The 20998-nt window shown below is 49.3% G+C and overlaps 1 protein-coding gene across 2 annotated transcripts; it reads left to right on the top strand.

The window, feature by feature from the left end:
- Positions 1-1691: 1691 nt before the first annotated feature.
- st8sia5 (ST8 alpha-N-acetyl-neuraminide alpha-2,8-sialyltransferase 5) lies at positions 1692-20318 on the top strand (the record flags this gene model as incomplete). Of its 2 annotated transcripts, XM_084450370.1 has the most annotated exons (8): positions 1692-1837; positions 8660-8767; positions 14451-14543; positions 16689-16775; positions 18540-18684; positions 19137-19249; positions 19430-19522; positions 19856-20318. In XM_084450370.1, 8 exons carry the CDS (start codon positions 1692-1694, stop codon positions 20316-20318), a joined length of 1248 nt encoding a protein of 415 aa, XP_084306496.1. The 2 variants fall into 2 exon arrangements, with proteins under 2 accessions (XP_084306496.1, XP_084306497.1); XM_084450371.1 differs by lacking the exon at positions 8660-8767.
- Between the last annotated feature and the right edge of the window lie 680 nt (positions 20319-20998).

The raw sequence follows: 20998 nt of genomic DNA, 5'->3' as shown, positions 1-20998 counted from the left end.
CCTATTTCTTTATTTGCCACAATATGCTGCCATTCCACTACTTTAACTAGTTCAAATCACTTTATTTATTATAAACAGTTTATATATCCACATAGTCACGGGGTAGCCTACATTTTTTTAACTGGATACTAAATGCATTGTATTTAGTTCTTCCATAATAAACAGTCAATATCAACAGCAGAATAAGCTGTTTATTGGCAGAGAAGATTGATCACATGTTCATGGGTAGGCCTACAGCCCATAGGCCTACTCAGCTGTTCATCCCACTAATGCATGTTCCTTACAGATTGAGCACCATTTAAAAGGGAAATAAACAGGATTTCCAAGGGTAGGTATAAAATGTAGCCTATTGCAGAGAAGCATTCTGTTGTAAGAGTAATTATCTACCAAACACAAATTTCTGAACTTTATGTTTTATGTTTCTGTAGGCTTTAGGAATGTTCTTTCAAAACAATACCACCGTTTACAGTGCAGGAGACTTGGACCGTTGCCCTAGTGAACGAAATTGGTTCAATTTAAAGAACCCAGGCCTATTATCTACATTAACGGTCATTCTCACATCATGTCTAGATGGTCATAGCCTACGAGAGGCCTATTCACATTACTGGGCTGCAATAGGCGATCAGTTGGTAATTATTTTTATTTTGTAAAATGTTATCATTTTGAGCAAAGTAAAGTGTTTTACAATGGCCAGTTCAAATCCGTCCTGTAGGCCTAGCCTATAGCTAGGCTACTGGAAGATGTGTAATTAAGGAAATGTTTAGGGACGGGAAATATAGTTTTTGAGAGATTCGGACGTGTAGGCTGTGTCCTCGGGGCACTTTGGTCTCGACGGGGACCTTGGGTTCTGGCTGAGAAGCGCTCGGAGCATCTCTAACTCCCCTCGCACAGTTTGAGAAGGCGCGCCATCATCAGCACCATCAGCACCATCATCAGCACCACCATCATCATCATCACCATCATCAGCACCATCATCACCACCATCATCAGCGCCATCATCACCATCATCACCATCATCACCATCATCATCACCATCATCATCACCATCATCATCACCATCATCACCATCATCATCATCATCATCATCAGCACCATCAGCACCACCTGTGTGTGTGCGCGTGCTGCCTCCTTACGGGTTCTGTTCACGCGCGCGCCTCTTCTCCCTCGCGCATTGATCTGAGAGATGAGACCTCGGTCGCGCGCAGACGGTTTGATCAAGGATGCATTCAATCTGATTTTAACACTCGCTCATTAGATCGGTGTCATATTTACAGGCCTTACGGCGTTTAATCTGGACTGCATATCTGCATTGCCTGTCCAGCCCCTGGGCGCGCACCTCCCAGCAGCCTAGAGACTCTGGCGCATTGATTTCAAAGAGATATTAGATATTTATGACGAGACACTTCACATATCTTACACAACGTATGAAGATAGGAGGCTCATATTCGACCATCGGTAGCCTACATCGCTCAGAAAAGCCTATTTGGACGCGTGTTTTCTATTAGAAGGACATCTCCTCGATCAAGAGTCAAGACCAATGAGAAGGGAACCGTGTTGTGACCGAAGGATAGCCGGGCTGTAAAAATAGCAGAAAGGAAATGTCCTTGCGAGTGCCTGTAAGAAACATGTGCGATCGGTCCTGAATGCGGGGAGAGAGAGAGGATCTGAATTGAGGGTTTTTGCGCCCGTGGATGCTGCGCCGAAGAATGGGCTACTCGGACCCCACGTCGGGGAGAGATCTACTCGGGAATCGGTCTCTTTGTTTTATATTCATATGCGCATTTGGACTGGTTACACTTTTACAACAGATTCTCTATGGCAAAAACTACATTAAAAGGTAAGCGCTGTGAAATAGCCCATAGGCTCCTATTTATGAAATAAGATAATTAGTCATGTTTACAATAAATAATTTAATTGCACGGTTTTAAAAACATGATGGATCGTATAGTGCCGCCTATAGCCTCTCTACAGAAATCATGCTCCAACAGCCAATTAGGCCAAATGTCTAATGTCTTACAGTCAGTGTTGTTATTACAAAGTAATTATATAAAATAATTATTGTGTATTTATTATCCTATTATTTACAGAATATGTAATATATTCTGTAAATGTTGTTTTTGTCTGGGTGTAGTAATTGGTTTTTTTTTCAGCCTACGTGGTAGGAATGACTGAACAATGGCAGTTAGGCATCCATGTTCCAGCGGCATAGAAACTATACTCATTGGATTTATGTTTGATATTTTTCTGAAAATGAAACATCACATTCATGCCATACACAGTGCTCTGGCTGCGTATGGTACTGTTTTCCCTTTCTGTTTTAAAAATCTTTGTTTGATTTTCTGTTTCAGCCCCATCGACTGGTCATAGCCTACATCTTACATATGGATATCTGCTGATATCACAGTTTATTAAAAACCCATCACAATCTATTAATGCAGCTTATTCATGTTGGTTAAAAATTATGATATGTAGTTTGATTGATAGTTGTATGGATTCATGCCACAGTGGTCATTGTCAAATTCAGAAGTAGAGACTTCCTCTACACTGTGGCTGGTTGTTTATGATGCATAATGCATCGTAACACCTCTGCTACAGCATCTTCACTGGTAGGGATTCCCACCATGTATCCAGTGACCCCCCCATTAACACAGTGACCCCCCCATTAACACAGTGACCCCCGTATTAACACTGACCCCCGTATTAACAGTGACCCCCGTATTAACACAGTGACCCCCGTATTAACACAGCGACCCCCGTATTAACACTGACCCCCGTATTAACACACACATCCATGCTATGAAAGGAGGTCAGCCTGTGATCTCTGCTCATGTCCAGGGATGTTCACTGTGAGGCGAGCAGATGCTGATAAGCTAAGATACTTAGTTGTTGTTTTTTTAAAAGATGATTTTCAACAAAAAGAATACGAAACAACAACAACAACAACAACAATAAATGGTAATCTGCCCCCCCCCTCCTTCCCCCGCCCCCCCCTGGACATTTCGGACAGTACATGATGGCTTTGCCGCGTCACCTGTGTTCCCACCCCCCCCCCCCCCTCGTCCCCCTGCTCCTGCCCCTGCTCCTGCCCCTGCTCCTGCCCCCGCCCCCAGAGTCTGATGATCTGATGATGAGATGGATTCATGGCATCCAGGCCCAGAGTCTGAGAGGACATGAATCCGGCCCCAACAGCGCCCCTCTCTGCCTGCCCCCCCCCCCCCCCCCGCGCTGGGAGAGGGGGGGGTGACAGGAGCCAGTGGGCAGCGACGGCCATTTTGCTTCGCTGTGCCTGCACACCCCTCAGTGTTAGAGAAAGAAAGAGAATGAGTGTGTATATTTGAGTGTGTGTGTGTGTGCGCGTACGTGCATGTGTGTGCGCGTGTGTGTTGAGTGTGTGTGTATGTGTGTCTATGAAAGAGAGTGAGAGAGAGATTGTTTTTGTGTGTATATGTACAGTATGTGTGCCTTGGAAATGATGTCACTGTAAGATATTCTCCTCATGTTGAAACCATGACAACAGGCGTAGTCTGTGGGTCCGCTCACCCCTCCCCTCATGCCCCCCCCCCCCCTCCTATCTCCATCTCATGTCCCCTCACGCCCCCCCCCCCCCCCCCTCCTATCTCCATCTGATGTCCCCTCACGCCCCCCCCCCCCCCCCCCTCCTATCTCCATCTCATGTCCCCTCACGCCCCCCCCCCCCCCCCTCCTATCTCCATCTCATGTCCCCTCACGCCCCCCCCCCCCCCCCCCATCTCCATCTCATGTCCCCTCACGCCCCCCCCCCCCCCTCCTATCTCCATCTCATGTCCCCTCACGCCCCCCCCCCCCCCCCCATCTCCATCTCATGTCCCCTCACGCCCCCCCCCCCCTCCTATCTCCATCTCACGTCCCCTCACGCCCCAGAGGACATCACCAGGTCCCAGTGTGCCTGACAGACAGGCCAGAGGATGCTGAGCCTCAGTTCGACCAGGCGAGCAGGAAGCACTCCCACGTCTCTGAGGCTAGCGTCCACAACACCAGTCAGAGAGACCAGAACACCAGTCAGAGAGACAGGTCTCAGACCAGAACACCAGTCAGAGAGACCGCTCTCAGACCAGAACACCAGTCAGAGAGACCGGTCTCAGACCAGAACACCAGTCAGAGAGACCGGTCTCAGACCAGAACACCAGTCAGAGAGACCACAACACCAGTCAGAGAGACCGCTCTCAGACCAGAACACCAGTCAGAGAGACCAGAACACCAGTCAGAGAGACCAGAACACCAGTCAGAGAGACCAGAACACCAGTCAGAGAGACCGTACGCTCTCAGACTCCCTGCTGACAGAGAGCAGAACACGCACAGTAGCCCACGGTTACTGGGGATTTGAGAACCAATCTGTCTGATGATGCTGTTAGCTTTAACGGTAGAGTGGAGGTGATATGATGAGAGAGTGAGAGGGTCAGGGATGAAGTTAGTCCTGCCAGACTGTTTAAGGTGGAGGTGATAGGATGAGAGAGTGAAAGGTTCAGGGATGAAGTTAGTCCCACCAGACTGTTTAAGGTGGAGGTGATAGGATGAGAGAGTGAAAGGTTCAGGGATGAAGTTAGTCCCGCCAGACTGTTTAAGATGGAGGTGATAGGATGAGAGAGTGAGAGGGTCAGGGATGAAGTTAGTCCCGCCAGACTGTTTAAGGTGGAGGTGATAGGATGAGAGAGCGAAAGGTTCAGGGGTGAAGTTAGTCCCGCCAGACTGTTTAAGGTGGAGGTGATAGGATGAGAGAGTGAGAGGTTCAGGGATGAAGTTAGTCCCACTGGACTGTTTAAGGTGGAGGTAATAGGATGAGAGAGTGAGAGGTTCAGGGATGAAGTTAGTCCCACCAGACTGTTCAAGGTGGAGGTGATAGGATGAGAGAGTGAGAGGTTCAGGGATGATGTTAGTCCCGCCAGACTGTTTAAGGTGGAGGTGATAGGATGAGAGAGTGAAAGGTTCAGGGATGAAGTTAGTCCCGCCAGACTGTTTAAGGTGGAGGTGATAGGATGAGAGAGTGAAAGGTTCAGGGATGAAGTTAGTCCCGCCAGACTGTTTAAGGTGGAGGTGATAGGATGAGAGAGCGAAAGGTTCAGGGATGAAGTTAGTCCCGCCAGACTGTTTAAGGTGGAGGTGATAGGATGAGAGAGTGAAAGGTTCAGGGATGAAGTTAGTCCCGCCAGACTGTTTAAGGTGGAGGTGATAGGATGAGAGAGCGAAAGGTTCAGGGATGAAGTAAGTCCTGCCAGACTGTTTAAGGTGGAGGTGATAGGATGAGAGAGTGAGAGGTTCAGGGATGAAGTTAGTCCCGCCAGACTGTTTAAGGTGGAGGTGATAGGATGAGAGAGTGAAAGGTTCAGGGATGAAGTTAGTCCCGCCAGACTGTTTAAGGTGGAGGGGATGAAACAGAGAGGTTCAGGGATGAAGTTTGTCCTGTGAGGCTGTTTAAGGCGGAGATGATGACACGAGAGGTTCAGGGATGAAGTTAGTCCTGCCAGACTGTTTAAAGTGGAGATGATGAGAGAATGAGAGGGTCACGTTGATTTTAGACATCCGTGTGTGTGTGTGTGTGTGTGTGTGCGTGTGCGTGTGTGTATGTATGTGTAACAAGAGGTGGAGCTAAAGGTCAATAGCCTACCATGGTCACATGCTAGCCCTCGATAAATCACCCGCCATGAATGTCCAGAGGGCGTATCATATAGCACAACCCCCCCCACTTCCTCCTCAGACATTAACACACTCAGCTGTGTACTAAAGGAGGGGGGGAGGGAGGGAGAGAACCAGAGAGAGAGAGAGAGAGAGAGAGGGAGAGAGAGAGAGAGAGACGGCTAGAAGGCTGTAAAACGATGATGAGTAGCAAAGGAGAAAGGCTGTTATTAAATAATACACGGGAAGTGACCTACTTTGTAGAGGGAGGCACATTATTGTCTCTCATCTTCACTTGGCACACGCGCAGAGGACAGGGCCTAAAAATACCCACCCCAGGGCAGGAGAGGCACCACGGGGACTTCTGGGAGGGGGGGGGGGGCAGGGGGGGGTATTAGAGAGACTTGTACAGACACCAATTTGCTCAACAACCAGCCCATTGAACCAGTAATTGGGTCTGTATAGCTCATACAGATAGAATTTGAGTACCGGATTACTTTGATGTAATAGTACTTTTCTAACTAACACCTCGACAGTAGTCAGCGCTAGAACATGGGTAGGTTTGGTGACCTGGAAACCATCCGGAACCTTCCATGTAACCCAGTCTTATTACATACATACGTTTGGCTATTCAAGGTATTTACTATGGTTCTCTTAATCAGGGGAGGAGAGGATGTAAACAAAATGACTTAAACAAATGTACTATGTACAGATTGTACACAGGCACACGGATGGTTGAAACCCCTTTTTAGTAAGCACTTAGAAAAACATCGCTGTTTAAAATAATTATCCCAAGAGATGAATGAAGTAGGCCTCGCTACTCTGACTCTGCTCTGGTCTGGCCACAGCCCTGTCCTCTACAGGGACATTCATCTGACTTCAGATCAGATAAAAGGCAGCCAGGTACTGTCCTGTCCTTCTCAGGCCTGTGTTGTGCATGGTCTTGGAAGTAGGGAGCGGTCAGGAGCTCTTATGGTCCATTATGGCGTAAGTGGATGACCGATAAATGGATTCCAGCTGACTATGGCCTGGATCAACCATATTGATGTATGGACCATCTGACTCCCAGTTAAACACTGTCTCTGAACGCCTCCAAAGGTTAAGAAATGCTGGGTCAGTACCTTCAGTCATCCAGTCAGTGTTCTAGAACCGCGTTGCCATCTGGCGCGGGTCATGTAGCCGGCGGTCGTCCCCGAGGCCGATCCGGAGGCCTGTAACTCCATGTCCTGGTTTACTGCCTCTCCCCCCCCCCCCCCCCCACACACACCCAGGAGCAGAGTGTCATTGAGGTGTTTAAGTGGTTCTTGAGAGATGCCAAATGGAGCTGCAGTATTGACATGGAGCCTAAAGTGGCATTTGTTCGAACACGTAATGTGCTTATAAAGCTGGCGGCGTGGGCAGGGACTTCATTAGGGCCCTCAGTGTTCCCGTCACGCAGCCCACGCTGTGAGCACAACGACTAGGACGCCATTTGCATAGCGGAATGTTGGCGTGAATGTTCCAAATTGAACATTCCAATTTCAGTAAAGAATCTAGGCTTCTGAGAATCACTCAAACTCCCTAGCATTTTTGAATGTCAGTATTGGGTTTGTAATATGGGGGTTTGCCACATATTACAGTATGTCTTCTTTACCTACCTATGTTCCTCAGCGAGGAGGCGGGAGCTGCCCAGTCCAGTAGGGGGCAGTATCAAGGCAAGGGAGGGTATCGGTGCTATGCACCTCTCACAGGCGGCCGTTATGTTGCTGTTGTCTGTAAAACGTTAAGTATTCGACTGCGTGGTGTCTTCCTCATATAACCCCAGCCTGGCATAACAGCTGTGTTCAGTGAGTGGAACATGTGTTGATAACCATGGATAATGGATTGGATTTAATCTATTTAATAAATAATGGATTGGATTTGTGTGTGTTTCTCTCATATAATTGTGAATGAGCATAACAACCCAGGATATCTCGCTGAGTGACGTGTGATGTGGTTAAACAGCTCACAGACACAGGCACTGATCTCCAGTGATTTCATTTGAAAGGTTAAGACTGTTTGAGACAACTGGATCTAAGGAGGAATCATAATAAACCACGTTTCTCTATTCTAGACGGGTCTTAATGGCACCCAAAAAGAGCATCTTTACGTAATAATATCCGACACAGACGACCCATCTCTGGGAAGCCGTGGTGTTGCCTGTCTGTGTGATGCAGAGATAGCACACATCCCACGGCCTGCGTAGCCTGACGGGCCTCGGGGGCAGCAGTACCAGATGGACCCCTCTAGAGAACTCCCTATTCAGCTGCTCAGACACTAGAAGATGTTCAGCCCATTTAGAGTTTGGTTTGAAGTGTAACAAGTTTTAGATTTCACCAGTGGTCTCAAAAAGATCTGGGCCTCATCATTGGATTGGTTTGGGTTGGGTTTGTTTGGGTTGGGTTGGGTTGGGTTGGGTTGGGTTGGGTTTGGGTTGGGTTGGGTTGGTTTGGGTTGGGTTGGGTTGGGTTTGGGTTGGGTTGGGTTGGGTTGGGTTTGTGTTGGGTTGGGTTGGGTTGGTTGGGTTTGGGTTGGGTTGGGTTGGGTTGGGTTGGGTTAGGTTGGGTTGGGTTGGGTTTGGGTTGGGTTGGGTTGGGTTAGGTTGGGTTGGGTTGGGTTTGGTTTGGGTTGGGTTGGTTTGGGTTGGGTTTGGGTTGGGTTGGGTTGGGTTGGTTTGGTTTGGTTTGGTTTGGTTTGGGTTGGGTTGGGTTGGGTTGGGTTTGGGTTGGGTTGGTTTGGCATCGGCCTACTAAGGCAATCTTTTGAATTAATGCCAAAATCTGATCCTTCTGACTGTGTGTGTGTGTGTGTGTTTTGTGCATGTTATGCATGTGTGTGTGTGTGTGTGTGTGTGTGTGAGCATTTGGTAAATGTGTGTGTGTGTGCGCACATGGTCATGTTGTGTGTGTGTGTGTGTGTGTGTGTTTCACTGTTAGTTGTCAGCTTATTAAAGCACAATAAATCCCAATAAACTGACTCATTTTCTTACTAGCGCACAACAGTTTAGCCGCCTCAAAGGGGAGGAGACAGGAAATTGGAGCGGTCCCGTTAATTTCTCGGATGACGGATCACTGAAGCCGGCCAGAAATGGGAAGAAAAGGTACATTTCCAACGTGATTGACTGAATGTACAACACTCCTGAGACAGAGCGAGATAAAGTGAGCGGACATGAGATTTGATTCCTGCTAGCTGCTGTCCTAGCACACTGCATGTGAGGACTGGGTCACATGACTCCAGCTCCACTCTCAGATACTGTTTACTAGTACACACGGAATCACAGACGATTAAGAAAAAAACTTTATATACATTTATACATTTCTTGTTATCGATTTTATGAGGATTATTTTGAAGCTGAGAGCCGTGTTTGAGTAGGGGTGATGATGTCACAGGAGGGGACTCTACACATTTAATTCTAACTTACCTATCTGCATGTTGACAGATGTTTCCGTCAGAATTTTCAGCCAGATTCACAGAACTCCGTAATAGTCACACCCTGCCTAGCTGATATTAAGAAGAAAAAAAAACACTTTCAAAGGTAGGCCAGTCTGAAGGCATTTTAAGTACTTTTACAGAAACCCAAGAATGCCTCTTTTTTTTCATTGGTCTGAAAAAGGGACAAACCTCTCATATTTTCAGTGGTGGTTGCACTGCAGATCTGCTCTTGCATGTTGTCTGATCCCTCCCACCTCTACACCCCGACCCCTGACCCCATCCCTCTGAGAAGCTGGTTGGACCACCGTGTCCTCGTACGTGTGTGTGTGTCGTCCCATCCAGCACCCATCTCCCCACACCTCTCCTCCTCCAACCCGTGTGTCATGTGTTCTGCTGCACACCTCTGTGTTCTCATGTACATGGTGGACACCTCTCTCTGCTCCCTCTCTCCTCTGCTCCTCTGCTCCTCTCAGGTCTCTCTCTGCTCCCCCTCTCCTCTGCTCCTCTCACGTCTCTCTCTGCTCCCCCTCTCCTCTGCTCCTCTCACATCTGCATCGTCTCTCTCTGCTCCCCCTCTCCTCTGCTCCTCACGTCTCTCTCTGCTCCCTCTCTCCTCTGCTCCTCTCACGTCTCTCTCTGCTCCCCCTCTCCTCTGCTCCTCACGTCTCTCTCTGCTCCCTCTCTCCTCTGCTCCTCTCACGTCTCTCTCTGCTCCCTCTCTCCTCTGCTCCTCTCACACCTCTCTCTGCTCCCTCTCTCCTCTGCTCCTCTCACGTCTCTCTGCTCCCCCTCTCCTCTGCTCCTCTCACGTCTCTCTCTGCTCCCCCTCTTCTCTGCTCCTCTCACGTCTCTCTCTGCTCCCCCTCTCCTCTGCTCCTCTCACATCTGCATCGTCTCTCTCTGCTCCCCCTCTCCTCTGCTCCTCACGTCTCTCTCTGCTCCCTCTCTCCTCTGCTCCTCACGTCTCTCTCTGCTCCCTCTCTCCTCTGCTCCTCTCACGTCTCTCTCTGCTCCCCCTCTCCTCTGCTCCTCTCACGTCTCTCTCTGCTCCCCCTCTTCTCTGCTCCTCTCACGTCTCTCTCTGCTCCCCCTCTCCTCTGCTCCTCTCACGTCTCTCTCTGCTCCCCCTCTCCTCTGCTCCTCTCACGTCTCTCCTCTGCTCCCCCTCTCCTCTGCTCCTCTCACGTCTCTCTCTGCTCCCCCTCTCCTCTGCTCCTCTCACGTCTCTCTCTGCTCCCCCTCTCCTCTGCTCCTCTCACATCTCTCTCTGCTCCTCTCACATCTCTCTCTGCTCCTCTCACATCTCTCTCTGCTCCCTCTCTCCTCTGCTCCTCTCACATCTGCATCGTCTCTCTCTGCTCCCCCTCTCCTCTGCTCCTCTCACGTCTCTCTCTGCTCCCCCTCTCCTCTGCTCCTCTCATGTCTCTCTCTGCTCCCCCTCTCCTCTGCTCCTCTCACGTCTCTCTCTGCTCTCTCTCTCCTCTGCTCCCCCTCTCCTCTGCTCCTCTCACGTCTCTCTCTGCTCCCTCTCTCCTCTGCTCCTCTCACATCTCTCTTTGCTCCCCCTCTCCTCTGCTCCCCCTCTCCTCTGCTCCTCTGCTCCTCTCACATCTGCATCGTCTCTCTCTACGACCCGGAATACCGTCTCTTGTCTTGTTTTTCCTCTTAAAAGAACACAAACACACACAGCGGGTTCTGGTTCCTCCTCCCACCCAGCTGCTCTAGAGTTGGAGAACAGAACTGGACCGAGTAGAACCAGAGTTGTGTTCAGTGAGTAGAACCAGAGTGGTGTTCAGTGAGTAGAACCAGAGTGGTGTTCAGTGAGTAGAACCAGAGTGGTGTTCAGTGAGTAGAACCAGAGTACTGTTCAGCGAGGCCCGTTATCTGCAGCTGGCTCTAAGTAACCTTCACCACGCCATCTGTCCTCCAAGACGCCAGCATGGCAGGCAGGGGCGATTTGAGATGACATTCAGTGTTACGCTCTTATGCTTCCCTCTAGGTTACTGCTGCTCATGACAAAGGTTCCTTCGTCAGAGCTAAATCTAACAAGGCCAGTAGAGATAGTCTTAAACGTATCATTTAACAAAGAAGATTTTAAAGAAAAAACACATTAGGCTGCTGCTCCAACCCTCTTGACAACAACGTAAATAAAAATACTAGAATCGTCAGGTGGATGTAGACAACCAGTTTCATCTTTTCCAGTTTCATCATTTGATTTCGTCCCATCATGCATCTTGTTTTTGTTTTCGGCGCATCCCTCACGCTGTCATGCTGCTCATCGTGATGTTGTTGCTGTTTTTCTGTTCTGTTCTCCCCCCATCTTACTCCCTCAGCCACCCGGGATATTATTGACCAAACCAAACAGTCCCGATCCCCCAGAAACACTCCCCAGACTCCAGCTTCTCTCTCACCCATCGACTCCCCCCTCCGGGGCCTCCCTCCATCCACCTGCGCTTTGCACAGGGTGATGGCGCTCATTTTGGCATCAGTGTCCCAGGCCCAAAGCCACAGAATTAGAGAAGCATACTACACAATTAAACTAGCTCCTGTAGCCCTCAGCCACTGTTCTGATCCACAGATGGACTCTTTTGTTTAGCTGAAGCGACACCCCACGCCCCCAACCATGCTTGGAGGCCTCATCCCAACAAGCAACAGCTTCTGTGTATTGCTCCGCGTAGAGCAGATATCATTTAACCAACACAGAGTTATCACAATGTTGCCAAGAAGTCACAACAACATCTCTATCATGTAATGATAAAATACTAAACTGTAAGTGTAGCTTCTGTACAATCCTAGAGCAGATATTTGAGTCCGTGTTCTGGGGGCCCTTTGACTCCTTACTCTGTGCCTCTGAGCGTGAGTCTGGTAGTTTCTGGACGAGTCTGGTAGTTTCTGGACGCGTCTGGTAGTTTCTGGACGAGTCTGGTAGTTTCTGGACGAGTCTGGTAGTTTCTGGACGAGTCTGGTAGTTTCTGGACGCGTCTGGTAGTTTCTGGACGAGTCTGGTAGTTTCTGGACGAGTCTGGTAGTTTCTGGACGAGTCTGGTAGCTTCTGGACGAGTCTGGTAGTTTCTGGACGAGTCTGGTAGTTTCTGGACGAATCTGGTAGTTTCTGGACGAGTCTGGTAGTTTCTGGACGAGTCTGGTAGTTTCTGGACGAGTCTGGTAGTTTCTGGATGAGTCTGGTAGTTTCTGGACGAGTCTGGTAGTTTCTGGACGAGTCTGGTAGTTTCTGGACGAGTCTGGTAGTTTCTGGACGAGTCTGGTAGTTTCTGGACGCGTCTGGTAGCTTCTGGACGAGTCTGGTAGTTTCTGGACGATACTGGTAGTTTCTGGACGAGTCTGGTAGTTTCTGGACGAGTCTGGTAGTCGCTGGACAGACAGACTTGGGAACCGGCCCGCCGAGGTGCCCTGGGGAAGCCAGCGTCCTCCAGAACCGGTGTTTGGATCAATACCGTTATCCATTCTGAGCCTGTTTAAACACACTTAGAGGGAGAAGCGGCTCCCCCAGGCCTGGCTGTCGGCCCAGCCCTGCCCACTCTGGAGGCTCCGATCTGGGCTGGAGAGGACAGGACCCCTGGGTCGCCCTGGAGCTGCTTCAGACATTATGTCATTCAGGAGACACTTCTGTCCAAAGAAAGAGTGATCATCAGCCAAGACAAAGATAGTTACACAACAGTATTGTTCAGCCAATAGTATGTTTGAGTGCTGGTGTTGCCAATAATATGGGTGGGCCAAGTAAGAACAGAACCACTAAACCCCTTTGCTGCAAGAACCTCTACTAACAGCTACACAGAACCACGGCAAGACATGACAATCAACATGATAATGGCCATAACAGAAAACGATTTTACTTTTTTCCCTACCATGCTGAAATGTTGACCATTTCTTCACATTTTTCTTCACAGACATCATTATTGTCAAATGTCACACAATCACAACCACCATATACCTAACAGATTATTTTTTGTGTGTGTTTTTTTCCAATTATTTGTGTCTTCATTTCTGTATAATGTTTATTAATTGGGGTATTGTCTTTGTCTGAAACATTTCTATGAAGATTTCCAAGCCACTCAAGCATGTAAAAGTTGTATCTATTCAGTCAGGATTTTTATAGTAAAACATTTAGAGAGCAGTAATCTTATCAGAATCTGAGTGTGAGAACGACAATTGTATCCATAATGATGAACATGTGTGCATGTGCATGTATGTATATGTGAGTGTGCATGACATGCCAGAAAGGTGAAATTAATAGATACAAAATGTAAAGGTGAATAACAGATTTTCATCCATAATATTTTATCTTTAAATGCAAAAACATCTTAGTTAAGGAATTCTAATCTGACTGTTATTCCACCTGGAGAGACCAGGTGGGCTGAATCTGCTGCCTTATGCAACCAGACATCTGTTCTTCTCGCTCTCCATACTCACCCCAGACACCCTGGTCTGCACACATAGAAAAGAGGGTTCTAAAGGGTTCTAACGTAGGTCGTCCCTGTTGGAATACCCTTTGAGAAACCATTTTGGTTTCTGATGGAACATTTTATTGGTTAAATGGTTCTAGCTAGTTAGAATCTTGGATGAAATGGTTCTAGCTGTTTTTTATGGGTTCTCGCACAGAGACAACTCAGGGATCCTTTATGTTTAGCTATATGCAGAACCTTTTGTCCAAGAGTGTAACAGTGCAGTTCATTCATATAAAAAAACAAGAGTGATAGAGAACCTGTCATTGAACACAAAATGTCTTCATGACTGAGGATCAGGCAATGTCCCATTTAACCCCAACTCTCCTCCTGACCTTTCTCCTTCCTTCCTTCCTTCCTTCCTTCCTTCCTTCCTTCCTTCCTTACTTACTTCCTTCCTTCCTTCCTTCCTTCCTTCTCCCCCTCTCACCATATTTCTCTCACTCTATGTTGTTTTTTTCAGAGTTATGTTTCCTGTGGTGAATGCCTTTGTTAAATGTCGTGACTCCCATGTCAAGTCAAAACACAAAGAGAAAATGTAAACTGAATGTAATGAGAACTATTTTTGTAAGTGAAAAGTGTTTCTGTTTGATACTGAGGTGTTCTTAAAGATGATACAGGAGGTACTGTGGATCCCCTATACAGTGAAATCATTCCCATCAGTGTCATTCCACTACAACAGTGTCTGAACAGAAATTTCCAATTAAGATCGTGCTATTTTAAAGTCCAGCCCTATAGTTGTATGAGTAGGTAAAAGAAAGAGCGCCCCCCACAGATTGAAAATCTCTTCCTTACCCACTGTGCGTTGTCTTGTGCCCCGCCCCCTAGTGGCCAGTGTGTGTAGCGCAGGCCAGGGCAGGTGGGGCTTGACGGTGTCTGTTCCTCCAGGTACCTGGACTCGTATGAGGGAGGCTATGACTACAACTCCACGGCATGCAAAGAGCTCCGACAGGAGATCATGGACGTCAAGGTCCTGACCATGTGAGTGCTCGCCTGCACTGAACACTATATACACAAGTGTGACCCGTATGTCTGGGAATGGGTGGGATTCGAACCCTGGACCCCACTGGCTTGGCCAATGAAAATTTAGCTCTTCATTGGTGCGGATGCACGGTATTTATTCTGGGGGGGGGTGAGTCAAACCAACAACTCGTTACCTACTCTGGACTGGTATTTATTCTGGGGGGGTGAGTATCCTCCTACCCTCCTACCCCCTACCCTCCGACCCTCCTACCCACCTACCAACATACCCTCCTACCCCCCTACCCTCCTACCCTCCGACCCTCCGACCCCCCGACCCTCCTACCCTCCTACCCTCTACCCTCCGACCCCCCTACCCTCCTCCTACCCCCCTACCTTCCTACCCCCCTACCGCCCTACCCTCCTACCCCCCTACCCCCCTACCCCCCTATCCTCCTACCCCCCTACCCTCCTACCCTCCTCCTACCCCCCTACCCTCCTCCTACCCCCCTACCCTCCTCCTACCCCCCTACCCTCCTACCCCCCTATCCTCCTACCCTCCTACCCTCTGCAATCTGCTAACTGCTGGCTGGTCTGATTTGTTGGTCTTTGTTGTCCCAGTGTGAATACGCCTAAAAACAGGAACATTTAAAACCAATGTAATGTAAAAAAGGCTATCTATCTATCTATCTATCTATCTATCTATCTATCTATCTATCTATCTATCTATCTATCTATCTATCTATCTATCTATCTATCTATCTATCTATCTATCCATCCATCCATCCATCCATCCATCCATCCATCCATCCATCCATCCATCCATCCATCCATCCATCCATCCATCCATCTATCTATCTATCTATCTATCTATCTATCTATCTATCTATCTATCTATCTATCTATCTATCTATCTATCTATCTATCTATCTATCTATCTATCTATCTATCTATCTATCTATATTCTAGAGTCACAAAATCTCATGCAGCCACCAGCATTACCTCTTACTTACATTACAACACTCACTCACTCACTCACTCACTCACTCACTCACTCACTCACTCACTCACTCACTCACTCACTCACTCACTCACTCATTCACTCACTCACTCACTCACTCACTCACTCACTCACTCACTCACTCACTCACTCACTCACTCACTCACTCACTCACTCACTCATTGGTACAGCTCATCTGTGTGCTCTCAGTATTATCTGCTATGGCCCACACCATCGACCATGATCTGCATTGACCTCCCCAGCAGAGAAGCTGGTGGAATATAATATCCCCTTTATTCCACCACTCAATAGTGACAGCTCAATACAGAGGGAGCCACGGAGCAGACCAAGGCTGTCCCAGAGCAAACCAGCCAATCAGGCAGGGGGAATGTCGGTTGAAGGGCAGCTATTTAGAGACCAGAGAGAGAGAGAGAGAGAGAGAGAGAGAGAGAGAGAGAGAGAGAGAGAGAGAGAGTGTGTGTGTGTGTGTGTGTGTGTGTGAATGAGTGTCAAAGAGAGAGGGAGAGAGAAGGTCAAGATGCTAGACTATTAACCCAGTGCTAGTGACCCATATAAACAATAACATCTCAAGGCCACTACTGTCCCAGTGTGAGAGTACATCTGTACCCCCTGACCCCTGACCCTAACCCTGACCCTAACCCAGCACCTCCTCCTCCTCCTCTCTCCACCAACCCCTCCTCCTCCTCCTCCTCTCTCCTCCAACCCTTCCTCCTCCTCTCTCCTCCAACCCCTCCTCCTCCTCCTCCTCTCTCCTCCAACCCCTCCTCCTCCTCCTCCTCTCTCCTCCAACCCCTCCTCCTCCTCCTCTAACCCCTCCTCCTCCTCCTCCTCTCTCCTCCAACCCCTCCTCCTCCTCCTCTAACCCCTCCTCCTCCTCCTCCTCTCTCCTCCAACCCCTCCTCCTCCTCCTCTAACCCCTCCTCCTCCTCCTCTCTCCTCTAACCCCTCCTCATCCCTCCTCTCTCCTCCAACCCCTCCTCCTCCTCCTCTAACCCCTCCTCCTCCTCCTCTCTCCTCCAACCCCTCCTCCTCCTCCTCTCTCCTCCAACCCCTCCTCCTCCTCCTCTCTCCTTCAGCACCTCCTCATCCCTCCTCTCTCCTCCAGCACCTCCTCATCCCTCCTCTCACATCTCTCTGTCCCTCAGGGTGAAAACGTCGGACCTGTTTGAGCGATGGAGGAACCTGCAGGTGTGCAAGTGGGAGCAGAACAAGGTGGAAACCAACAACTACAAGTGAGCGAAGGTTTAACCCTTCAACCCCCGTTTAACCCTTCACCAACCGCCGTTTAACCCTTCAACCCCCGTTTAACCCTTCACCAACCACCGTTTGACCCTTCACCAACCCCCGTTTAACCCTTCACCAACCCCCGTTTAACCCTTCAACCCCCGTTTAACCCTTCACCAACCCTTTAACCCTTCACCAACCCCCGTTTAACCCTTCACCAACCCCCGTTTAACCCTTCACCAACCCCCATTTAACCCTTCACCAACCCCCGTTTAACCCTTCACCAACCCCCATTTAACCCTTCACCAACCCCCGTTTAACCCTTCACCAACCCCCATTTAACCCTTCACCAACCCCCCTTTAACCCTTCACCAACCCCCGTTTAACCCTTCACCAACCCCCGTTTAACCCTTCACCAACCCCCGTTTAACCCTTCACCAACCCCCGTTTAACCCTTCAACCCCCGTTTGACCCTTCAACCCCCGTTTAACCCTTCACCAACCCCCGTTTAACCCTTCACCAACCCCCGTTTGACCCTTCACCAACCCCCGTTTGACCCTTCACCAACCCCCGTTTAACCCTTCACCAACCCCCGTTTAACCCTTCAACCCCCGTTTAACCCTTCAACCCCCGTTTGACCCTTCACCAACCCCCGTTTAACCCTTCACCAACCCCCGTTTAACCCTTCAACCCCCGTTTAACCCTTCAACCCCCGTTTGACCCTTCACCAACCCCCGTTTGACCCTTCACCAACCCCCGTTTGACCCTTCACCAACCCCCGTTTAACCCTTCACCAACCCCCGTTTGACCCTTCACCAACCCCCGTTTAACCCTTCACCAACCCCCGTTTAACCCTTCACCAACCCCCGTTTAACCCTTCACCAACCCCCGTTTAACCTTCACTAACCCCCGTTTAACCCTTCAACCCCCATTTAACCCTTCACCAACCCCCGTTTAACCCTTCAACCCCCGTTTAACCCTTCAACCCCCGTTTAACCCTTCAACCCCCGTTTAACCCTTCAACCCCCGTTTGACCCTTCACCAACCCCCGTTTAACCCTTCACCAACCTCCGTTTAACCCTTCACCAACCCCCGTTTGACCCTTCACCAACCCCCGTTTAACCCTTCACCAACCCCCGTTTAACCCTTCACCAACCCCCGTTTAACCCTTCAACCCCCGTTTAACCCTTCAACCCCCGTTTAACCCTTCAACCCCCGTTTAACCCTTCAACCCCCGTTTAACCCTTCAACCCCCGTTTAACCCTTCAACCCCCGTTTAACCCTTCACCAACCCCCGTTTAACCCTTCACCAACCCCCGTTTAACCTTCACTAACCCCCGTTTAACCCTTCAACCCCCATTTAACCCTTCACCAACCCCCGTTTAACCCTTCAACCCCCGTTTAACCCTTCAACCCCCGTTTAACCCTTCAACCCCCGTTTAACCCTTCAACCCCCGTTTAACCCTTCACCAACCCCCTTTTAACCCTTCAACCCCCGTTTAACCCTTCAACCCCCGTTTAACCCTTCACCAACCTCCGTTTAACCCTTCAACCCCCGTTTAACCCTTCAACCCCCGTTTAACCCTTCACCAACCCCCGTTTAACCCTTCACCAACCCCCGTTTAACCCTTCACTAACCCCCGTTTAACCCTTCACCAACCCCCGTTCAACGAACGGACGCTATCATGTTTGTGTGAGAGTCACGCGGCGTCGATGAATCTACCGGCCTGGCTGTCCTCTGACCCCTCCCTCTTGGTGGTGTCATCCAATAGGATGTCTCTGTCGCGGTGCTGCAACGCTCCATCCTTCCTGTTCACCACCAAGAGGAACACGCCGGCAGGAACCAAGCTGAGGTACGAGGTGGACACCAGCGGGATCCTCCCCATCACCACTGAGGTCTTCAAGATGTTCCCAGATGTGAGTGTTCATCCTCTGGCCTCTTTTTCTCTTCAGTTTTCCCTGTTTGATAAAATGGTTCTACTACCGGAATATTCTTAAAGAGTGTTTTCAGAGGGTTTCCCCACAGGGAGAACCGAACCGAACCGAAGAACCCTTTATGGTTCTAGGTACAGTAGAACTTTTTTTTCCCAGAGAGAGTGATCGTTATGCTGACTGTCTGTGTTCACTTATACCTTTCAGTTAGGATGCTTCAGAAGGCGTCAGAAGGTCTCTTTAAACTCTTCTCTTGCTGCATACAGGTTTTGTGCCGCTAACTGTATTGGCATGATTATGTCGTACAGTATATATGCTACCTATATATATCCTCCCTCGTTCTCTCCTGGTGTGGTCTGCCCCTCCTCCTCTCTCCTAGTCTATAGTTAGAGCCTGACTCACATGTTCGTCTGACTCCGGTTCTGTTTGACCCTAAGGACATGCCCTACTCCAAATCCCAGTTCAAGAAATGTGCGGTTATTGGAAATGGGGGCATCATCAAAAACAGCAAATGTGGGAAGGAAATTGACTCAGCAGATTTTGTTTTCAGGTAAACATTTACTGTAATCATATTATGTTGCTAAAAATAACGTCCGGGTAGAATTCTTGGTGGGTCGGCTTATTTTTGCTCGCGGATATCAGATTGTAAAGTATGAAATCAAATAAGCCAAGCTTAGGTTTCCAAGTGTGTTTAATACAGTGACATTTAGTCTGTTTTCTTTCTCCCAAGATGCAACATTCCACCCATTTCTGACAAGTACTCGGCCGACGTCGGCACCAAAACAGACCTGGTGACGATTAACCCCAGTATCATCACAGAGAGGTACTGTCACGTGATCCACAGCCTCACACACACACACACACACACACACACACGCACACACACACACACACACACATACACACACATACACACACACACACACATACACACACGCACGCACGCACGCACACGCACACACACACACACACACACACACACACACACACACACACGCACACACACACACACTTATCCACCTACAGTACATAGCACTATCTGTCTCCCTCTCTCTTCCTCTCTCTCTCTCTTCCTCTCTCTTCCTCTCTTTCTTTCTCTCTCTCTCTCTTCCTCTCTCTTCCTCTCTTTCTCTCCCTCTCTCTCTCCACCTCTCAGGTTCCAGAAGCTGGAGAAGTGGCGCCGTCCGTTCTACGAGGTTCTCCAGAACTACGAGAACTCCTCTGTGGTTCTGCCCGCCTTCTACAACATGCGCAACACCGACGTGTCCTTCCGGGTCAAGTACATGCTGGACGACTTCGACTCCCAGCGCGGCGTGTTCTTCTTCCACCCGCAGTACCTGCTCAACGTGCAGCGCTTCTGGGCCGTCCAGGGGGTTCGCGCCAAGCGCCTCAGCAGCGGCCTGATGCTGGTTACCGCGGCGATGGAGCTGTGCGAGGAGGTGCACCTCTACGGCTTCTGGGCGTTTCCCATGAACCCCTCTGGGATCTTCATCACCCACCATTACTACGACAACGTGAAGCCACGCCCGGGGTTCCACGCCATGCCTCACGAGATATTCAACTTCCTGCACATGCACACGCGCGGGATCGTGCAGGTGCACACCGGGCCCTGCAGTTGACTGGCTCGCCTGGGACACGCCCCTTGACCCCCCTGGCCCCGCCCACCTCTTGCCATGTTTATGGGAGGTGGGAGATTGACCTTTGCTCTGTTATTGGTCCTGTTCTCATTCAAAGATACAACGGTGTTTCTCTCCTGTTTGAAGAAATGTGGCTTTTTTTATGAACCGTTTCATCTGAGCTCGTCTGCTCTGTCGAAGGTTGCTCGCTTTAACGCTCTCCTTTCCCCGCTCGATGTGTTCTGCATATGAAGTCACATCACATCACATCTGTTGTTGATTCTATGAACTGTAGGTGGCTTGTTTCGTTCACGTGACGTGGTCTTCCTGGTGACGTCGTAGTATCTGTGAGTGTTAGTGGCTCGGTGGTTCATGCTGTACAGAGGTGCGGATCTCAACTCATCGTTGCACAAGTATTTACACTGGAGAAGGGCCCGTTCTGTGTGTCCCTGGCCTCCTCCTGTACTTTCCATCTTTAACACTTCCTGAGTGACCTTACCTATCTCCTTCTGATCCTACTCCTCTGCGCTCTCTCTGTCTCTTTCTCCGACACTGTGGGCGTGGCAGCTTTTGGTGTTTGTGTTAAAAAAAAAAGAAAAAAGCCTCAACATATTAATGTTAAGCGAATCCAAAAGAAATGCTCAAAAATCAAATTAACCTTCAGTCGTCCAACTGCATTATCA

This window comes from Borostomias antarcticus (assembly GCF_949987555.1).
Source record: "Borostomias antarcticus genome assembly, chromosome: 2".
NCBI classification, from domain to species: Eukaryota; Metazoa; Chordata; class Actinopteri; order Stomiiformes; family Stomiidae; genus Borostomias; species Borostomias antarcticus.
The sequence above is the reverse complement of the archived record's forward strand: the minus strand, read 5'-3'. Positions and strand labels throughout refer to the sequence as shown.